This window comes from Esox lucius, chromosome 3 (assembly GCF_011004845.1).
Source record: "Esox lucius isolate fEsoLuc1 chromosome 3, fEsoLuc1.pri, whole genome shotgun sequence".
Classification (NCBI taxonomy): Eukaryota; Metazoa; Chordata; class Actinopteri; order Esociformes; family Esocidae; genus Esox; species Esox lucius.
Window position 1 is genome coordinate 14,496,395 of NC_047571.1, and position 22,276 is coordinate 14,518,670.

The 22,276-nt window shown below is 41.5% G+C and overlaps 1 protein-coding gene across 3 annotated transcripts in view; it reads right to left on the minus strand.

Annotated features, from left to right (window-relative positions):
* LOC105018919 (oxysterol-binding protein-related protein 1) overlaps positions 1–18,497 on the minus strand; it is a 34,358-nt gene extending 15,861 nt beyond the window's left edge. For 2 of the 3 annotated variants that reach the window (XM_034291367.1, XM_020045493.2), the window contains exons 1-16: positions 18,420–18,497; positions 17,858–17,993; positions 17,361–17,446; positions 16,653–16,727; positions 16,372–16,483; positions 15,709–15,805; positions 15,053–15,192; positions 13,007–13,074; positions 12,876–12,920; positions 12,647–12,720; positions 12,475–12,538; positions 12,293–12,394; positions 12,035–12,160; positions 11,844–11,919; positions 10,519–10,625; positions 4,017–4,188 (exon numbers count right to left, since the gene is read on the minus strand). In XM_034291367.1, coding sequence (XP_034147258.1) covers positions 4,017–4,188; positions 10,519–10,625; positions 11,844–11,919; positions 12,035–12,160; positions 12,293–12,394; positions 12,475–12,538; positions 12,647–12,720; positions 12,876–12,920; positions 13,007–13,074; positions 15,053–15,192; positions 15,709–15,805; positions 16,372–16,483; positions 16,653–16,727; positions 17,361–17,446; positions 17,858–17,981 — 1,468 coding nt within the window. In that variant the 5' untranslated portion in view covers positions 17,982–17,993; positions 18,420–18,497. Of the gene's footprint in view, positions 1–4,016; positions 4,189–10,518; positions 10,626–11,843; positions 11,920–12,034; positions 12,161–12,292; positions 12,395–12,474; positions 12,539–12,646; positions 12,721–12,875; positions 12,921–13,006; positions 13,075–15,052; positions 15,198–15,708; positions 15,806–16,371; positions 16,484–16,652; positions 16,728–17,360; positions 17,447–17,857; positions 17,994–18,419 lie in introns of all 3 variants that reach the window. The other variant, XM_034291366.1, reaches the window with a different exon arrangement.
* Between the last annotated feature and the right edge of the window lie 3,779 nt (positions 18,498–22,276).

Sequence of the window (22,276 nt, forward strand, 5' to 3'; positions counted from 1 at the left end):
CATGCTTCACAGTAGCTATGGTGTTCTTTGGGTGCAACTCAGCATTCTTTCACCTCCAAACACGACAAGTTGAGTTTTTACCAAAAAGTTATATTTTGGTTTCATCTGACCATATGACATTCTTCCAATCCTCTTCTGGACCATCCAAATGCTCTCTAGCAAACCTCAGACGGGCCTGGACATGTACTGGCTTAAACAGGGGGACACGTCTGGCACTGCAGGATTTGAGTCCCTGGCGGCATAGTGTGTTACAAATGGTAGCCTTTGTTACTTTGGTCCCAGCTTTCTGCAGGTCATTCACTAGGTCCCCCCATGTGGTTCTGGGATTTTTGCTCACAGTTCTTGTGATCATTTTGACGCCACGGGGTGAGATCTTGCCTGGAGCCCCGGATCGGGGGAGATTATCAGTGGTCTTGTATTACTTCCATTTTCTTATAATTGCTCCCACAATTGATTTCTTCAAACCAAGCTGCTTACCTATTGCAGATTCAGTCTTCCCAGCCTGGTGCAGGTCTACAATTTTGTTTCTGGTGTCCTTTGACAGCTCTTAGGTCTTGGCCATAGTGGAGTTTGGAGTGTGACTGTTTGAGTTTGTGGACAGGTGTCTTTTATACTGATAACAAGTTCAAACAGGTGCCATTAATACAGGTAACGAGTGGAGGACAGAGGAGACTCTTAAAGAAGTTGTTACAGGTCTGTGAGAGCCAGAAATCTTTCTTGTTTGTAGGTGACCAAATACTTATTTTACCGAGGAATTTACCAATGAATTCATAAAAAAATCCTACAATGTGATTTTCTGGATTTTCTTTTCTCATTTTGTCTCTCATAGTTGAAGTGTACCTATGATTGAAAATGACAGGCCTCTCATCTTTTGAAGTGGGAGAACTTTTGGTGGCTGACTAAATACTTTTTTGCCCCACTGTATAATGTTCATGAGCTGCAATTACGCAACAATAAGTTGTTCTAAGTCAATTAATGAAGCAATACAATGGCATTTTGTTGAGATGTCATAAAGAATTATAACTATACGATGTAGTTGGCATAATCAGACATGGGAACATTTAGAAAGAGAGACAGAGAGATACAGAGAGAACAGTAGAGAGCAAGCAAGCTATGGTCAGTGTATAGATGTGAATGAATGGCTGAATTATATAATCATCAGCCTACCAGCAGACCTCACTCTAAAACACACAGACAAACAGTACAGCAGCACACTCCTATAATAGCTTAAAAATACCACCCCCACCGATGCTGTCGCCACCGCCACACACATGGCTCCATATACAGACCACTACACTGTACTGTACCAGACCACCATTAGAGCAGACCACTACACTGTACTGTACCAGACCACCATTAGAGCATTAGAGTAGACCACTACACTGTACTGTACCAGACCACCATTAGAGCATTAGAGTAGACCACTACACTGTACTGTACCAGACCACCATTAGAGCATTAGAGTAGACCACTACACTGTACTGTACCAGACCACCATTAGAGCATTAGAGTAGACCACTACACTGTACTGTACCAGACCACTATTAGAGCAGACCACTACACTGTACTGTACCAGACCACCATTAGAGCATTAGAGTAGACCACTACACTGTACCAGACCACCATTAGAGCAGACCACTACACTGTACTGTACCAGACCACCATTAGAGTACTGGAGCAAATTACTCCTCAGTGCTACTAGCTTCTGCAGCATTGGTATGATTAAGGGCAATCATTGAATAATACCTACATCCAAAAACAATATTTCCACGGGCCATATTATTTCCATTAAAGAGATTTGACTGAACCAGCAAAAGGTGAGCTGGAATTTCTCTGCCAGTAACGCGAAAGAAGATTTCAGCCTAAAGAAGCTCTGGCTAGCTGGCTCATTAGCCTTGGTCTTCATCAGTAGTGGCCATTTTGAGGTTGTTATTACAGTACATCTCTGTGACATTACTTCTAAGGGACATTGTTCGAGCCAAACATGGAGACAATTAGCCAGTGCAGCAGCTGATGGTTGGGTAACCAGCCGTGTAGCTCAGCGCCGGATTGGTCATTAGACAGGAGGGCGGCTGTGGTGCCCTGGGGGCCTTCTGGGGCAACGGACCGAGCTGTGGGTGCTTTAGTAGTGAATCATGTTCCACACACACACACACACAAATTGGTCTCTATGTAATGAGCATACGGTCATGAGAAACCCATATACAATAGAGATTTCCTGCTATTCTATGATTAAGGATGATGAAAGTGTGTGTAAGTGTGTGTAGGTGTGTGTAAGTGTGTGTGCGTGCGAGTGTGTGTGCATGCATGCGGACAGGTCAGCTACCCATTACTATGGCAGTCAGCAGAAGGTCACACTGCACAATTATCCAGGCTCACTATTCATGCTCAGCGTCTGCCGAAGAATAATGCTAACCAATTAAAGTATTAAGGACAAAGGAAAAGAGTGAAATCCAACGGTGCCCTAAAGGCTACTGTCTGCTGGTGTACTGCTGGAGCCTAGAGCGGTCTACGCTGCTGATAAAAATAAACATGGGGACTGTACACAACAACCTATTCTTCAACACAGAAAGACATTGAACAATATATTTTCAAACCCTGAAGGAGAAAGAGATCCAAGTGTACTGTTTGTGTTATGTAATATGACAAGGTGACATTTTGACTGAGCTGTGATTGCTGTTACTATGCATAGATGTGCTAAATGCATTGGTTCATTTCACATTTTTGGTTTTGTGAAGTTGTCTTAAATACCCATGGCAGGCTGGCCATTGGTGAACGGTACTTAAAAGAAAAACTCAATCAAATCAACCAACAACAACACAGTGGAAATATTTTCTTGGGCAACAGTATGAAGGACCTATAGCTCAATTAAGAAATCAGACTCAACTTAGGTCAATATTCTATAGTTGTGGCTCAAAGTATTGACAGACTTGTACACACAATTGTTGTCTCTATAAGTAAAAAAACTATAAGTTTTTTTTATTCAGAACCTTGCATACCGTTTAAATAAGAAAATGTACAGAAATAGTATTGACTAAGTTGACTTCCTACTGTAGACGCAATATATGGTCCCACAGCCTTTGGCCAAAATAACTGCAATCAAGCACTTCATGTACTGCTCTGACTCTCCCAGATTTGAAGGGTGCCTCCTGAATGTTATTTTCAGATATCTCAACGGTATGCAATAGGATTGTGATCTGGACTCATTGCTGGTCACTTTCGCCAGCATTTGGTCTGGAACCATTCCTGGGAGTTTTGATGTGTGTTTGGGGTCATTGTCCTGCTTGAAAACCCATAAACTTCGAAGGAGAATCTACTTTCTAACACTGGGTTTGACATTGAACTCCATGAAGCCAAGGTTTAGAGACGCCTTTCAGACATTCAAGCCAGCCAGTCCCAGAGGCAGCAAAGCAACCGCAAAACATAAAACATAAAACAAACTGAACCTCCATGTTTGACTGGTGTACTTTTCTTTGAAGGCTTCTTTGTGTTTTCTTTAAACACACAGATGGTCTCTAGAGATGGACAGGTAGCGTTCAGATTGTCCATGCTTGGTTTCAATCTTGTATCTGACCTCTGATTATTCTTTGGATTTCTTTCTTTTCTCCATGCTCATTCTGATACACACAGCAAAACAAAACAGGAGAACGAGTCCTTTTCTCTATTCAAACTTGCTCACCACGTGAGGTCAATTCCAAAGTGAAGGAGAATCACTTGCTTGAAGTAAAATTATTTGTAACTACCTTAGAAATGTTCAGATTTCTTTGTGGAATAAGCAAACAGAAAATTATTCAGATGTATTTATTTTCACCTGGAAACCAAAGGAATACAAATGGAATACCAAAAGATTTTGGAATTTCTAAATGTTTTAGGATACATGGTGCATTATTTTACTAATTTGCAATGGTGTCAATAACTTTGGCCACAACTTTAGATCAGCCAGACCATATTTACAGATTTAGAACAGGTGTAGCACTTTTTTTTTTATACTGTGTTCAGAGTTGGGTTTGACGGACCTGACAGCGCATCATAGAAGTCCTCCTGTGTTATTATGCTTAGTGTAGGGGACCTCCGGCCAATAAAGACAGACTTTTGGTCTAGGTCCTGGTGCTTTGTAGTTAATGCCTGGACAGCCTCTGATAGTAGCTTGTTCTTCTCCACTTCTTGCTCCAACTTCAGGCTCCACACCTGGGATGACACACACACACACACACACACATAGTAAAACATGGCATTAAAAACACTGTTGCACGCAATGCACAATTTTACATTTGTATCTATTGGATACAGACTGAGTGAATGATGTGTGGCGTGGTATTGATCTCTCACTGTAAAGTCCTGTAGTACCAGCTCCTACAGATGGCCCGGCTGGTCACTGTTCAATCTCAGGCCCTTCAGATAAAATTTCCTCCACTTGGAATCTAACACCATAGTCTCCGAGAGCACTGTGACCCAGGATCAAGTGTCTCTACTGGGCAACCTGAGCTCAGCTGCTGGGCCACAGACTGGATATCTATTCCATTCATTGTCTGACGTTGCTGTTGTGCATGCTCCACTTACCTCAGTAATAAACAGTCCTGACAAAACAACACTCTAACCAAGCAACCGCCTACGTCAGATACCAGGGCCTCTAACACTCAAGGGACAGCTGCAATGAAAGTCAACCTACTTTCAGCTATATAAACACAGTTTCTCTTTTGAAGAGTTTTACATAGAAAATGAGTACGGTGATGAATAAATAACGGATTAAATACTTAGTTCAGATTCTCTACTGATCTGCTAAGAGAAGAAATCTATTAAATGCAGAGTAATGAAAGCTCAGTGACTGACAAAAAAAAAAACCATGTGAGCCAAGTCTCTGAAGAGTGAAAAGATGCCAAAGTCACCTTGGGGAAAGAAGACAGTCAATCTGAGCCGACAGACTCAGTCAGAAACTGGAGCCCATAAATCGCGCTGTAAATCTGAGATAGCGAAGAAGACTCTCTGTCCTCAATTAAAGTTCTGGGAGCAAAAAAACTGCTTTGTCAATTCTCTATTATTAAGGACTCTTTCATATCACACTACCCACGTCCTGAATGAATACATGCATGAGCACCTAGCCCGTTCACCTCACTACAACCTTTTGTGGCTGTCTTACATCCACCTGGCATCACTGTAGAACTCATAGTAGTAACGGTTTACTTATGTTTGAGCCTGTACTCATCAAGTCAAAATGGCAAGCAGACAATTAATAAAGTAGCATCAGGCTTAACCACTAGGTCTTAGTCATCTGAAAGGGGTAGAAAAGATATACCTGTTATTTGTTCTTTAGGAGTAACACCTAGGAACTAATTTGGAAAGAAAATGTAAGTATATCCCTCAATAAACATACTTTGACACCGAAAGAATAACTGCTTCAAAATCAGACACAAGCAACAACAACTCCAAAGACGGAATCCTTCAAAACAGAGGAAGACAAACAACAGCAGTTAAATTGCAGAGGGATGCCTTGAGAGTACTGTAGTTGCCTTGTTCAGTGTCAGCAATACCAGGCGCTGAGGCCCAATGGGCTACTGAGAAAAAAAAAAACTCCACCATCTCACAATAAATCAGAACCAAGTGCAACATTACCATACCTATACACTAAACCTTTCCTCTATGGGTCTCACCCACTGTGAATTACCTCAGCCTGTTCCACTGCTGTGTCTGAGGCCAGAGAGCTAAGGATGACTCCTGTGAATAAATATGCTGATGCAGGTTGTGCCGAGATACTTCAAAAACAGCTCTCCTCTCTGATCAATACGCTCTCCGGTTGGCAGATGGGGAGCCGAAAGGTGAAGCTACTAAAACGACCTGGAATATTTCTCAACTTGGATTTAATGAAACAACACATCAAACAGGCGGTGGGGCATATACCTGGAACGACAGTCACTGCACATGTGCGTAAAATGTGTCAGACTGACTTAAGACGGGTTGAAACCCTCTGAGTTTACACCACCTTATCTTCCTCACTTTCTGAATGAGGGAATGTCAATTTCCTTGGTGAAATGCCTATTAACATTCTATAAATAGATGCATTTGGCACAGGGCTGAGCTGTCTGGCACTTAGTGTCAGAAACATTTTATATAGTCTCTTGCCTCATACATGTTACAGTGGAGTAGGCCTGTCAACACATTCACATCAGCTAAGTTGACATCCTGTAGAGAGTTCAATGGAGGTTAGGGAGAGCTGGTACAGTGGCAGGAAGAGCACATTACCATATGTTCTCAGCTCTTAGGGTCAGTCCCACAGTCTATGGAGGAGTCAGAGGAGTGGGATTTGCTTTGATAGATCATCATAAATAAATAAAAAGATGAGGAACGAGCCTCTCTCCTGACCCACACTGGTTGTCTTTTACTGGTCTGTTAGTCCAGTTTTCTAGAACCTCTGCATTTCCAGAAGTACTGTCCAGTAAACTAATCTAATTTAGGACATCAGCTGCTGGTGAAACGCATCTTTCACCACACCACACACCAGTCCACTCAGAACGAGGTTGTCCTACGGGTCTGGCAATCAAGTTCATGTTGCAGCAGGTCCTTGAGCACGAGCCAAAGCTCTCAGGCCCTTCTGAAAGTTTGGCTCTGGAGAACCATCCGGGAACACTTTGTTGTGTAACGTGCCCCGGTGCCTTCTCTCTCTCCCTCCCTCCCTCCCTCTCTCCTCTCATCTCCCCATCCCTTCATCTTCTCGCCTCAGCACATACACTGCTATTTTAAGCTCGGCTGAGGCTGAGGCTCTGTGGTAGTTCTGTACTGTGTGTTGAAAGCCTGGGAGAATCACATCTCCTTGCCCAGGACCCTGCTGCAAGCATTAACGTTGTTTTCATGCTAGAAGGGACATTCAGTAGCAAACTGCCCACATCCACAATTGTGCTACTGAACAGTGTTGTCTGTAAACATGAAACATAACTCTCCACTCCTTTCCCAGTTGTACATGTGATTAAATACAGCTACATAATTAAGCAGTGTCAAGTTAACGTGGTCCTGGGGTCTGTTCAGGAGAAGGCAACACTACAAAACGTTCCCATCATGTTTTCTCTATTTATTACACTCCGCTCTCAAACATTCAGCACAGTTGACCTCAATGAATATAGCCTTGTCCTACCTGCTGCTATCACAGTTTCTGGGTTGAAAGTCAGACTAGGAGAGGAACCCGAAAGAAAGTGTTCAGGGTTCATCTTCTGGACTTCTGCCTCTTTCAGCCGGGAGCAGATTGTTGAGTGTGTGAGCCCGTTCCCTGTGGAACAGGAGGCAGCTGACATTCCGTCTTGCGGACATACTATATATGAATGATTCGAGACATCTCACAGAAGACCACTGAAAAAAAACTCCAAGCGACAGTGGTTGTTTTAATTTCTCCTGGTATGATTAACATGAAGAGCTGGAGGAATTGTCTAGGGAAAGGGAAGTCTGGGCATCTCTGCTTAGACTGCTGCCCCCGCGACCCGGCCCCGGATAAGCGGAAGAAAATGATGATGATGATTAACATGACACAAGCCTGTGTTTCGTGTTGACATTTCTGAAGCAGAAGGAAGTGATAAGTAATGGATCTAAGACACACATGATGCAGGTGCAAAGAAGATTGTGTGTGTGTGTGTGTGTTTGTGTGCGCGCATGTGTCTGAAAGAGCAAGGGAGGGAGAGGCAGAGAGAGGTTTCTGAGCTGCTTGGCCTACATACATTACAATCACTATGGTGATGTGAAGTCTCTGAGAAAACAAACCAGCAAAACAAGGACAAACAAGACAGCTACACTTCACATGCCAATCACACGGTCTCTGTTCTGCCTAAGAGATTGACTTGACTAGCTAACAGGCCAAATCTGGATCTAATTAATGAATGATCTGGGTCAGGGAGGAAACATCAGCTGTAGGCCTGACTGGGACATCAGCTAAACACTTCCCTCGTGAGTCACATCTGTCCCAAACTCCGACCCATTATACAGCCTGCAGAAAGTGTCAAAAACTGCCACCTGCCCTCCTACAAAACTCCAGGACAAGGAAGCAGGAAAGGTCATCACCGACACTTCTCACCACTGTCACCCTGTTTCAGAAATGATCCTCTGTACCTCAAAAGCCTATGGACAAAGGACTATGGGCATCACATTAAGACAACAAAGGTTGTCCCTCAACATACAGTTCTCAAAGAAGGAAACTTGTGAGAGCAACAAAGAGACCAACCACCACTTTTAAGTAGCCAAGTGTTTTTGACAGAACTGGCCTTTATTTGAAGGTGGCAAGATGAAACCTGATAGTCAAAACTTATCATCTGATAGCCTGAAGACAGCAACCAAGCCACCGGCGTAGCTATTGGGGGTCGGCGGGGGACCTGTGCTTTTGGTATTTTTATTTGATAGTGTTTTTCTACGTGGTTATCACGGTCAGATGTCAGCTGTGAGGTTCCATTCTTCCCGGGGGGGTGGGGGGGTCTGTAATAAAAAAAATACAAATGGAAGCTCGGGAGGAAATTCACCTTTGAGAATGCAACCCAGTCCTACAGCGACCCAGTCTAAATCCTGACCTAAATTCCATTGGGAAACTAGTCCACATGCACTGTCCAACCAACCTGAACAACCAGGTGCAAATTTCTCAAGAATAGTGGGACAAAATCACTCCAATCCAAAAATTTTACAGATTTAACCCAGAAGAGTTAAAGCTGTTATTGAAGAAGAGGGTGGCTCTATCAAACATTATTGTCTATGGGGTTGAATACTTATGCAATAAAACTGAAAATATGTATAACTTTTCCTTTGTCACATACACATATTCAGAACAAACCCTAGCTAGCAGTAGAAGTGACAGCTGTCTCTGGCAGGAAAAGGGATGGACAGATTAGGGCTAATACTCTCCATGTCTCCCTCCTGGATCCCCTACAGTTTTAAGGACGTTTAATCCCATTAGCCTAATCAAACACTTCCAGCGCAGACAGGGAGCTGACAGACACATTGCAGTGTTTGTTCAGACATCTCTGTCTTACCATGTGATCGGTTGTCCGAGGAACCTATCCCCACTGCTGTCAGACCAGTGAGACTGTTTATGACACTCCCTGCCTCTCTCACTGTGGAAACAATCTTTCAGGAAGCTCTGGTCACAGCCGAGATGTTGTTGACAGAACAAGCCCAGGGCCAACAAGTAAAAGGCAATGTCTCCACTGTGGGTTTGGTTAAACGCCATTCTAAGTGGTTCTTTCACCTCAAAAAAAGGTGGTAAGAAAATAAAAAGTATTTCCAGACATGTTTCTTACAGCGAAGCTGCTGAAAGATACTGTTTGACAGTCATTATGTCAATGATTTATAGTACTACATTTATACATCAGGTGCCTTGTCTATTGCAGAAGGCTTTCACTTTTTACACAGCCTTCCTTTTCAGTATGTCCTGTAGCACCAGATGTTGTCCAAATTAACCGTACGGACTGTATTGCGAAATCCTTCACTATAGCTACTAGATCCTAATTCATCCTAACGATCAGACAGGATGACAGAGAGCGCTGCAATTCAAAGAGCTGAAGTCAGATTTACAGACAAAAGTTCTAAATGCGCTAAATCCCTGTACGCCCGAACGACATCCAAGTATGAAAACCTGTAGCAGAACAAGCCTAACGCATATATTGCCATTAGTTTACAAGATCACAAAGAAAGAAAAAGCTGATACCTGTATGCAGGGAACTGTTGTCCCGTCCTCCAGCCTCCGGTCCGGGATGCTCTGCCTGTTCCTCCCCGTGTGAGTTTCAGTGGGAACAAATGTGTCTGCGAGAGCGTTAATATGCACACGCTTCAGTTCCGTCTCGAAACGTGCAGCGTTTCCTCTTGAGCAAAACCGTAACTGACTGTGCTCGTGTGCCTTGAGGAGTGTGTGTGTGTGTCTGAAGGAGTGTGTGTGTGTGTGTGTGTGTGTGTGTGTGTGTATCTGTGCACGGATCTGTGAGCGGAGTGCAGAGCTCAGCATAAAATGCAGATCTTGCTTGGCTGTGTCCTTCCTGCAAGCTTGCCAGTGATTACCAACCTCTTGTACTGGAGTCCCAAGGGCAACATACGGCGGGTAGGACAGGTGTGTACACACACACACCAGACACACACACACACACGCTCATCAGCCCCTCCCAATTCACTACATACCTCCGTCACAGTCAACTTCACACGACGACTAGCCAATCACAACAGGGGGATGGGTTAGTGATTTCTATAACCCATTCACCATGACTGAATCAGCCAATGGGAAAACAGCACATAAGCAGTTGTGTAAGCATCAACAGAGTGAATGGGATACTTGCACTCCATCAATGAATTTAGTCTTGTTTGTGAGGTATACATGAACCAGTCCTTTGAGTAATAAATTAATGTGACCTAAAAGGGGTTTCAAATAGCAGAAAAGTCAAAGCATTCGTTGCTGATCTAGTATCAGTTATTCCCGATATATTCTTTTTTTTCGAAAGAATAGATCACGGTCATTGTGGGGACGGAACCCAGATCAACGCTCTTATGTAGTGTTGTGTTGTCATGTACCTCCTGTTGTTTGGAGAACAGAGCGAGACAGCGTCCCAGAGCACTGCAGGTTTCCCTGGAGAGGTCACCGGTCTCCCTGGCCTTCAACAGGAGAGAAGCAGGCACCGCTACAAACACAGAGGGACATCCAGAAATACAGTCAACAGTCAACTCATGCGGTTAGGACAATCACATCAGCCAACTGTTACGCAAGGTTAAGTTAATTTAAGTTATTGCAGTACTGTGCAAAAATAAATAATGCATTAACAATCCCAAAGAAATTGTGATAAAGCAGTAGAGAAAACACTAATACACACTGTATACAGTAGACAGAGCTCTCAAACATTAGTGGTGCACAGAAGCTGTTGTAGACTTGAAAAGCGCATTCCGGAGTTTCACTTACTCAAACATGCTTTGGAGGCAGATCTGCACTCAAGGCAGAAATAAATGAGATTGACTGATTTAATTGGAAGGGTGTAACTTGCATTAAAATTACGCTGAATGCTAAAAGTAGACATTTAAGCAAGGTTTGTATATGTTCAATCAAAACCATACCATGACCACACACCTTTACCCTTACAGTTTGAGAAAGAAATTGAAATTATGGTTTCAGAGTTGGAACTTATGAACTGCCCTCTCCATAGACTGATCCAATCACATTAATTTCTGCCTTCAGGGAAGACTAGCCTAAAGAACGTTTGAGTAAGTAAACCTCCTAACTCTGTTATGCTTATTCCATGAGCAGTACAGGCTATAAAATTGGAAATCCAAACCACAAGTTGTATAACATTACCTAGATTGCCAAGCTACTTAAAACTGTTACGAATCAAATTAGCTGCACAGGCTAAACTGTAAGAGGCTAAAGGCTAAATGTATTGTAAGCTACATCTACACATCTCTTTGTCCAAAATGTGGTTGTACACTTGGTTATAGTTATTCCATGGACAAGATATGCCATAAAACCATACACAGTATAATGCACAGTATGCCAAGCAATCTAGCTGTTATTTACTTAGCGGCTAACCCTATCTATAGTTGTGAAGTCCTGTTACTACTAAAACTATGAATATCTCCTTTAACTGTGAAAGATACTTCAACCGAAATACTTCAACAGAATTTTACATTTACATTTGAGTTATTTGGCAGATGCTCTTATTCAGATGGATTTACTGTAAAGTGCATTCATCTTAACGTGCTATGAGGGACAACCACACAACCCAGTATTAGAAAATCTTACTACAAAGAAGCAGTCAGTACTAAAAGGAAGAAAACAGAAGTAGAAAGGCTGGCAGAAGCTGTGGAGGAGTAATAAGCACTTATAGGTAAATGAATGGTGAATCTCTTACTGTTGTCCTCGTTCTTTATCATTGATAGAAAAATGGACACTTCAGTATCCAATTTCCTTTGGCATGCTTCAGCGACCTGCAAGGGGCGGAGAAAGACACTAAACATTGTGTAAGTAAACACCAGCCGCAAAACAGCGTTGAAGTGTGTGCATTTGTCATGGGGTGATGTTAGTGGAAAATACTTAGCTGACCTGAAGTGAGTCCGTGAGGTTGGCCAGTGATCTATATTCATCATCCTCCTCATCATTAACGGTCTGTTCCTGGGTAGACTGACAGCTGCTATAGGCCGCATGCTCCCCCAGGGCAACCAGCCATTTCTGTGGATGGATGAAAACATACGCATGAATAAACCACACTAAAGAACTAGGCCCAATGTGTTGTAATCTACCAAGTACACAGTGAAGTACGTGGTCCTATGCTAGGAACAATCTATACTTGGAGAATCTCACTTTTCTCATAGCCTCTGGCTCCGTCTTGGATGACACCTTGAAGTGATGTAGACTGTGGTCAAAGCACTGGAGGCTGAAGAAACACTTGTCCCACGATTTAACCTGGGGAGGCACATGCTGGATATAAATCACCAAGGAAGGTCTGTCTGGTGAACCACGGAGCACACAGTACCCACACATACCCTGCAGTGAGCGTTTATCAGAGCCTTAGAGCCTTGCTTATGGACATCTGCCACCGCATCAGCTCTGGAAACAAAAACACAAACAAACAGGAAAACAAACACAGACGGACATGACAGGCGTTTCCCAGTTCTCTCTAGAGCTTTCCAGGGCGATGCTGTTGTGAGGACTCACTGTGTAGGGTACCAGGACAGGGTTCCATCTTGAATGACCACCCAATGGGAACGCCAGCCCAGGAAACTGGAACTCTGAGTGGGACAGGGCAGAAGACTTCATTACTAGTTTGTCTATCCCAGAGTGATTCAACAGTAGGGACTGTATAAAAGCATTACAATCAGTACATACCAGACTGTACTCTGTATTTCAGAATATAGGATGATTGTTGAGTAAATATTAAGAATACCTTCCATAGGACGCCCTCAAACTTCTGTACTCCATTAGTTGTATCCTGAAGGGAAGAAAATCCTTGATGTTTTATGACTACCTTACTGTATGTCAAATATACAGCATTAGGCCTGCTGTCAACAGTGTCACCTTTTCATTACAGACCCTTAAAATCTGCAAAATGTCCTTATTGCAGGCCAGGTCCAACACTGTCTGATCTGCAATAGAACACATATTTATTAATAATTAACCAGTTAGCGGACAGAGGGAACCAGTAAATATACCACATATCTGGTCCCAAATGGTACCTGGCATGAACTATCAACTAGGTCACATAGTGAATAGGGTTGACCAGGGGGCATAGTGAATAGGGTTGACCAGGGGGCATAGTGAATAGGGTTGACCAGGGGGCATAGTGAATAGGGTTGACCAGGGGGCATAGTGAATAGGGTTGACCAGGGGGCATAGTGAATAGGGTTTACCAGGGGGCATAGTGAATAGGGTTGACCAGGGGGCATAGTGAATAGGGTTGACCAGGGGGCATAGTGAATAGGGTTGACCAGGGGGGATAGTGAATAGGGTTGACCAGGGGCATAGTGAATAGGGTTGACCAGGGGCATAGTGAATAGGGTTGACCAGGGGCATAGTGAATAGGGTTGACCAGGGGGCATAGTGAATAGGGTTGACCAGGGGCATAGTGAATAGGGTTGACCAGGGGGCATAGTGAATAGGGTTGACCAGGGGGCATAGTGAATAGGGTTGACCAGGGGGCATAGTGAACAGATTGTTATTATATATTCATTTATTTTTGAAGAAATAAGGTCTGATGAAGGTATTTAACGTAAGGGTCTTTGGAAATATGTTCCAGTCATGCTGGTGGAGAACTGAACTCAATAATGTCCTAAGGGAGTGCAGGCTTTAATATGAGACCACGTGAGATATCTACCGGAGTGCAGCTTACTAGTGGAGTAGCAGATGTTAAGCAGTAAGAGAAGCTGAAGGGACTTGTAAATATGTCTGTACCAGTGAGTCAGGTGTTGTGTATGTAGCCAGGGCCAGTAAAGCAGTGTCACAATGATGAATGTTAAAGGGGGTACTGATGACATGCAGATGGCAGTCTGGCATTAAGTCTCCTGAGCAACACTATGAATCGTTGACAGACTCAAAGGCTTTATAATCAATAAAAACACAATACCACTTTTTGTCTAAAGCAGACATGATGTCATTTAGGACCTTTAGAGATCCTGAAATACACAAACAGACAGATCTGAAACCTGACCGGACCGCAAAAAACTCAAAATGGGGAGTTAACCATTTGTTGACCAGGAATTAAAAAACTTTAGAAAGACAAAGCAGGATTGAGATAGGCCAATTATATTCAGGGTCTAGCTTGTTGCTCCCTTTGAGAAGAAGAATGACGCAAGCAGCCTTCTAATCCTGAGGGATTACAGCTGTTTGTAATGGAAGGTTTAACAGGCAAGTGATAGGAGTTGACATAATAGAGATAGAGAGCCTCAGAAAAAAGGAGTCCAGATAATCGAGCCCAGCTGATTTACAAGGGTCCAAATGGAGCAAATCCCTCTGCATTTAATTCACCAACATTGGATTATATTACTGTTATATTACTGTATATATTGGAGTCTTATTATAGTCATTTTGTGGAGCTATTGAGTGAAGTAGTGCCATTGTCATTCACAATAACTGATGGCAATAACAAATGTAAAATCTTACAAAGTAAGAAAAAAGCCTCACAGAAATGCAGACCAGTACCTTAATTGCATGTGGAGTCGCCTTGATTTAATGTCCTACAGTACTAAAGCTATTCTGTAACAGACACTGAAGAGCCATTTTGACCTTAATCCATTGGGACATAATCATATGAAAGGATACAGCAGCAGGAAGAAACACATACAGCAAAGTTTTTAAATGTATCCTTAAATGATGACACTTTGACCTTCTTGGTCACTGGTACTAATAAATACAAAATATTGTGCAGATTTTTGCTAAGATTAAACTATATGTATCTGATATTTTGAAAAGCCATTTCTATTTGGAGAAATAATTTGATTTATAATTAAAATCAATGACTGACATTCTTAGTACATAAAACTTGTGGAAATACACTCAAAATTCTACTAAAAGTATTTTACACTGACCCAGATATCATAATAATGGACATACAGCATCAGGACATACCACACTTGTTCTTGATGCTTACGCTGGCTCCACACTTTAGCAGCTTTGCAACACACTGCTTCTGCCCCCTGTAGGCCGCACAGTGTAACGGCGTGTTTCCTTGCAGGTCCCTACAATGGATGTCAGGGGGATTCTTCTTGCTGAGCTTGGAAAGGTAACACGTCTGAAGTTAATAAATTAGGCACAGGGTGTCTATCCATTCACTTAACACATATGACATGTAAGCTAACTCTTCATATAAGTACATACATGGGCAGATAAATAATATAAAAAACTCAACTTGTTAGTGTGGCAGAAACTTGGTTTAAGGAAAGATTAATTTGTCTTCAATTACAAAGTCAGTAACCAAGCTATGGTAACACACAAATCTATTGTGTACAATGCTTAAGTTTTCAAGTCAGACTTATATTCACCTCAACTCTGAGGATTGGAGGATTTGCCTCAAATGGCACCCCATTCAATACAATGCACTACTTTTGACCAACATTTGTCCCACAGATATCTGGTCACAAGTACTGCACTCTGAGGCAATGGGTTCTCAGGGCCTGGCGACCTGGAATAGTGCCCTATCATTTGACCTTTAAGTTCCAGGTCTAAATCAGTCTCTTGAGAATAAAGCACCACATGGACAAATTCTGTGGAGGGTCAGGGGTGACCTCATTCTAACCAGATGAGACAGGCTGAAGACATCTCCCTCTCTGGCAGCTTCCAGAAGCTTCTCCTCCTGTCTCCTCTCCTCTCTTCTTTCAGCAGCTACACAAATATAATTTTTAAAAGTGGGTTAAATAATCTAGGGCCATGTTTAGAATGGCATACAGCACCAAACAGTAGAAAAAATCTAATAGGTTTTAATAGGTAACTCTCAATCTAACCTAATGTAGAAGGGGTTAAGGAAACACCAGAATCAACCTGCCTCACATAACCAAGCCATCATGTTTCTGACAAACAAAAAAACATTTTGGGAGAGAGGCTATTTTCTGCCTTGTTCAACTATTCTATTTGGAGTTTAGCCTTTGTTTTATTCCGTTTGGATATTATGGCATTTTTGGTTGATGGCATTGAGTGTGCCAGAACATCAGTGTCTATAAATAAAATAAAAACACTCAGAACGTCTAATCAATCATTGAGCAATGATGCATTCAAATGTCTATACATCTCTCCAATCTAACAACTAGGGTTGAAATGTGTGAAGTTGTTTTCTAAATTTAAAATCAGGAAGTACCATTCCATTTCAAAACATGTTTGAGCTGCGGAACACAACCTATCGCAGGGACAAAGACAGACAACCAATCATTCCTTTGTGATCATCCAGAACCCACCCTCCAACATAGTGATGACCTCATCATCCTCTGTGACCGCTTTAGGAATCTGGGCTGTCCCGTTGATGATGGTGGGGCTTGCATTGTATCGCAACAGTAATAGAACCACTTCCTGGAAGAGAAATAAGATCTGAGACGAAGAAGGCAAGACCTAATTGATATATCTAATTCATCAGGGATCTTTGACATTCCATAGAAATTCACCATTAAGATGTTTTGCCATTAAGAAGTTTTGCATACCACTCCATACATTTTACATAATGTTGTAATTAAATGCCAACCTTTCTTCCAGTGGAGGCAGCTTTGTGTAGAGGCGTGTCCCCCATGTTATCTTGCAAATTGACATTAGCACCAGCCTAAATGCAAATACAAAACACATAAGTACCTCAAGAAGATCAAGAACTGTACTGGTTATAAATTTCACATTTGATTAGAACGGAGTTGAGATCGAAATACACTACCGTTCAAAAGTTTGGGGTTTTCAGCAGTGCTAACATAAGTGCAAAAGGGTTTTCTAACAATCAATAAGACTTTAAAAATGATGAACTTGGATTAGCAAACACAACGTGCCATTGGAACACAGATGGTTGCTGATAATGTGCCTCTGTACGCCTATGTAGATATTCCATAAAAAATCTTTCCAACGTTTCCAGCTCAATAGTCATTTATAACATTAACATTAACCATGTCTACACTGTATTTCTGATCAATTCTATGCTATTTTAATTTCATTCTGTTTGATATTTGGATTTCTGTTTGTTTTCGGTTAGGAAATATTTATAGGTAAAGGAAAAAAAGAAATATGTTGAACTTCTGTGCTGTGGAATCTCCCAGTTCACACAGATGAAAACAATTGCTAGAATAAGGAAACAGTTACAGTTGTCCTCTAGCCTTGAACCATATTTTCCGGATAAAACCTCCCATGTTGAGTGTCTTGCACAATGCCTTGCTTTGTCTTTGTTGTGTAAAGATCAAGTATGTACACGTACCTTAAGTAACTCCTCCACAACATCTTTGTGTCCAAAGTAGCTGGCCAGATGTATAGGTGTCCAGCCTGCACTGGCCTTGGTCTTACCTGGTAGAAATAACATCAGACCCATACCAAAACATTATGCACTTTGTACTTTTTAAACTGCAGTCAAAAGTGATATTCTGGTTACATGTTTTGCCATAACACTGCAGGGTACACAATTATTATTGTAAAATAAAACCTTTTTACTCAGGATTCTGTCCAAAAAAGAAAGAATCTGACAGTCTGATTATCCGAATGTGCTGGCATTAATCAATATATAAAATGACTACATTACAAATAAAATTACAACATTTTTTGCATTACTACAAGTCTTTTAGCCCTCATAAATGTGATGTTTAATTGTATGCTTTCTTGTTTAAATGAGCAGTTTTGTTTTAATGCTTTGGCTTTTATGCTAAATGTATTTGTAATATTCCTGATGCTTGACTTGACCCCACTTCAGGTAAAGGTTACCTTTGCAATTTACGTTGATCCTAAGGCCTTGTTCAATTCTTAGCTGCAGAAGACAGTGGATGAGAGACAGGCTTCCTGTCTTGGCATAGTGAAGTAACTGCTCCTCAGGGTCTGACAAGTCCATCCCTGATACTCACTGCATAAAACATCAATGAATGGCTCAATAATTGATGTCACTGGTCAGACTGACACTGATTAAACAATGTCAGAATATGTGCTGACTATCCTATCATACATACTCCCTTACAAGACTGCAGTCAGCTGCAAAAATACTGCTTCCTAAATAACACAATATCTAAAATAATGTGCTGCTTTTAGGCCTACTGTAGCAGTAACACTGTCAGGACGTTTACCAGTATTATTGTTAGATTAAACACAGTTGCTTAAGGCGAGTGGTACGAAACATTCTGATTCGGTATTTACCCATGTCACTTATCTTGATATTAAAATTCATTCAATGACCACATTTGGTGTTTGAAAGAGTACAGAAAAGTTAAGAAAGGTTTTTTTTGGAGGAGTTTGTAATATAAAATACCCTACTGTTTCATTCTAGATAACTCACATTCGTTTCGCGGAAAACAACGTCCACAAAGAAAGTCGTGTTCTGACACTGAGCGAAAATGCTGAAATTGGATATGGAAGTCAGCTGACAAGAACTAGACTAGAACGTGGAACTCGTGGACGCACGTGACAAATTTAAAGCGCTTAAAATCTCAGCGTCAAAAAAAAAATTATCTGCTTGGAAATATGTTTAAATCTGATTTCTGAATCACTGAGAATAAATTCATTTTGGCAATAAAATTTATTAATGTGCAGTTCTTCTATTATACACTAGATGGAAGTGTTGTAATGAACCCTACATTAAATGTGTGGCGATGCAGTGTCAATTTGGCTATTAGGACATCTACCCAGCGTGCATCTTTCTTTTGTCAGTGAAATGTCAACAGCCCCCACTGATCTAGACCTTTGTGGCTGTTATAACGTGTACAACATTAGTGCTTCATATTTACCTATATTTTTAGCCCCACACTAAAACAAAAACACAAGCTTGTGAACCGAGTAAAGAATATATGCATGCTTAAGAGAAACATTAACCATAGATCAAGTCATTACCCTTTGATTTAGTTGTGGATGTGGCTAACATTTGGTAACAAAGAGTAGGCTTAAAAGGAATGTGAAATCTTTTTTTTTAATAAGAGTCTATAAAAGTTTTATCCATTGTCTATCAATTAATAAGACAATCATTTGTGGCCTATATTTACCCACATGTATTGGCTATCACTTAAACTGTTCTGACTCAATATAACAAGCATGTTTGTGTTTTCCGAAACCCAAGATGAGCAATGTGTGGCTAGTTTAGATAGAGTCTAGGTCTCAACTTTCTCATCACCTTTCAGAACCTTGGAGGCCAACTAATTGTCCAAATATTTCTCAACTTTGAGGACTTTTTTAGGCACAATTAACTGAATTTCAATACCATGAAGGAAACAATGATAGCTCACCTCAGCGGTCTTCTGGACCACATCAAGCAATACTTCCAAATAAAAACAACAACTCCATAGACAAGACTGCCAACTCAATGTTTGGGAGGATCTCAGTGGCCCTTTATACAATGAAACCCAGGATGCAGCTAAAAGCAGGCCAACCATTTCACTAAAACAAGTTCAAAGGGAAGAAAATGCATTATACTCCTCTGTGCCCAATAAAAATAAATACATTCAAATAAAACCTGCACAAAGCAAGAAAATAGTCAGACGGCCCTCCTGTGTTTTGAATTCTCCACACCTTAGTTTCATTACACACCACCCCTTACTGTTGTGAAGTGGATTAAAGGCCAGATTGGTGAACCATCGATTCAATCACAGCTCATTCAGCAGTCGGGATACACATGCAAACAGAGCTTTTACCAGTTTGTTTAAAACGTACATACTACATGACACACTTTGAAATACTCTACACTACAGGCACAATGCCTGATGACATGGGCTTCATTCAGTAGCCATCTGCACAATGGTCCCTCCCAGAATGTTGCAATGGGACCATCATGTCACCTCCCCTCCATCATTGTTGAACACCCGCTTGTGGCCAACGGTTGTCCAACATCTGAACCAAATGACAACGTTTCATAACATACTCCAGGGGACATTGCTTACTTTCTAATGGACATTGCTTATTAAAGATGAACAGGGATCAAACTGGGACCTGTAGAGAATGAGCTCTTATGGTCCCACGGTTACGTCCCGTTTTAATTGCCCCTAAAACGTTTTCTGTGAGTCAGTGGGAAGTCTAGGGGAAACCCTTAAGGGGGCCTATTTGCAATGTCAGTGAATGTCATTAGGATGTCCCTGTTTTTTGGGTGGAGCCAAAAGAGACCAGGCAGGCCACTCCACAAAGAGTGCTCTTGTTAACAGTGATGCTGTGACTTGCGGAAGTCTCCTTCTACAGCTATTGGGACTAATGAGGGTCATCTCTGTGCCTGCTGCAGGAGGCCAAAACTACTGTATGCTCCTAGGGCTTTGAAAGCCATGCACACTGCAGAGCTGGGTAGACCATTAAGGCTGGCACTGAGGGTGTGACCATAGGTCACGCAGGAAATGAGGTAGAGATGTGTGTAGTCTGAGAGGGAGGGTGGGGAGAGAGAGAGAACGACATAAAGAGTGGAATTGAAAGAGATAGAATAAAGAGCTAAAGTGCTATTGAACAGCGGGCCTATGGATTTGCTTACACAGACTCATCTCCTTATGCAGTCCTTTAAATTAATTATTTTTCTTTTATTGGATTTCTATTCTCAGGTTTTTTCCCCCATTAGAATTATTCCATTCAAACAAACCTAAAGATTCATTAATAGGTCATGATGATGGCTTTGAACTTGTTTCAGAGAAAGAAAGGGTTGAAGAAAAGATAATGGAAAGGTACCAACAACAAAACACCCACTTCCCAGCATGCATTCTCTAATATAGCCATATTCCTCAGTACAGGCCTGGTCAGGGAGGGTGATGATGAGCTCGTTCCCACTAATTAGCTTTGCAATTATTGTAAGCTGTCACAGTTCTTTAGCGCCAGTCCGACTGTGTGTGCTCCGGAACATAATCCTCCTGAAATGACAAGATAATGGAGGCAGAGAGTGGCCACCGCTTCTAAAGGAACCTGCAGATAGAATCCTCAACAGAGACCATAGGCAACAGGGACCAATAGGAATCAAGAGTAAATGCTATATGAAGTAAATGCTGTATGATATGTACATATATTTAAAGCACATTTTATTAAGGAATAGTCGGGATCCATACATCCGATGTTCAAGTATGGACGTAGAAAATAATGATAATGGCGTAAATCGTGCAAGGTGGAGCGTATACGGACAAACAGCAGGGCGATAGAGTCATCTGAACTAGTTATTTGGTCCTGTTCACTGACGTGCTTTTGCCCCAGATAATTACACGAGGTTCCAGTCTGATCGGTAACAAGAACAGATGTCTTCCAAGGGCGTATTATCACCAACACTGGACAATTAAGGAGTGTATATGAGTTCCTGGTCTGACATTAGGTTCGTTGATACCAATTGAGCAATGCTGGAACTGCGCGTACCTCAAACTAATGGTGCATCCTTATTGTTCACGAAATGATTTTATCGCTGTCCAATCAGCGTGATGTCATCGAGGCAGGAGGAACCGGGGCTATTCATAAAAGATCCGAGGTTATAGCCCAGGACGGCCAGGGCTAACGACGCCACCGGTGTACACAACAACTCATTGATTGAAGAATATAACTTATAAATGGTTAATAAACTTAAATCTACTGTCATTCCCCATCAAAATGCTCTTTTCTATCGATATTTTTAAATACATTTCTGCAAAATATATAAAATGTTTATACCATAGATGGTCCTCTCTGTCTTTTAATTTGAGAGTATTTACATTTCTGGAGACCCACTCTTCGTTTTACCAAAACAAAACCTTTGACCACAGTATTATTGCTAAAAATAAAAACTCAGCTTAATTATTTTTGAGGATAACTGGACAAGTTCCAAGGACAACTATTTCAAAGCCAAAGTCATGGGCAATATTTTCAATGAACTATTGAACAGGGAATCATCTTTCTACATGGCTCCCTATCTCCTGACAACATGAACACATAAGGGAAACTGTACCTTCACATCATCTTGTTTATTGACTCATTGGTGTGCTAAATACAGTATATCGTATCGTCAGGTCTTAAATATGACGGTCATCTGGAAAACAATACAAATGGTAATGATAAATGTAATAATTGTGCAATTAATACATTTTAGTGTGGAACCTTTTTAATATACAATTTCATGTAAATGAAAGAAATCTCCTTAAAATGTGGGCTGTAGATAAATTGAGAAAACAAAACCTAATTGCATGAAATTGAAGAATTTACATGAAGAAAACAACTGGA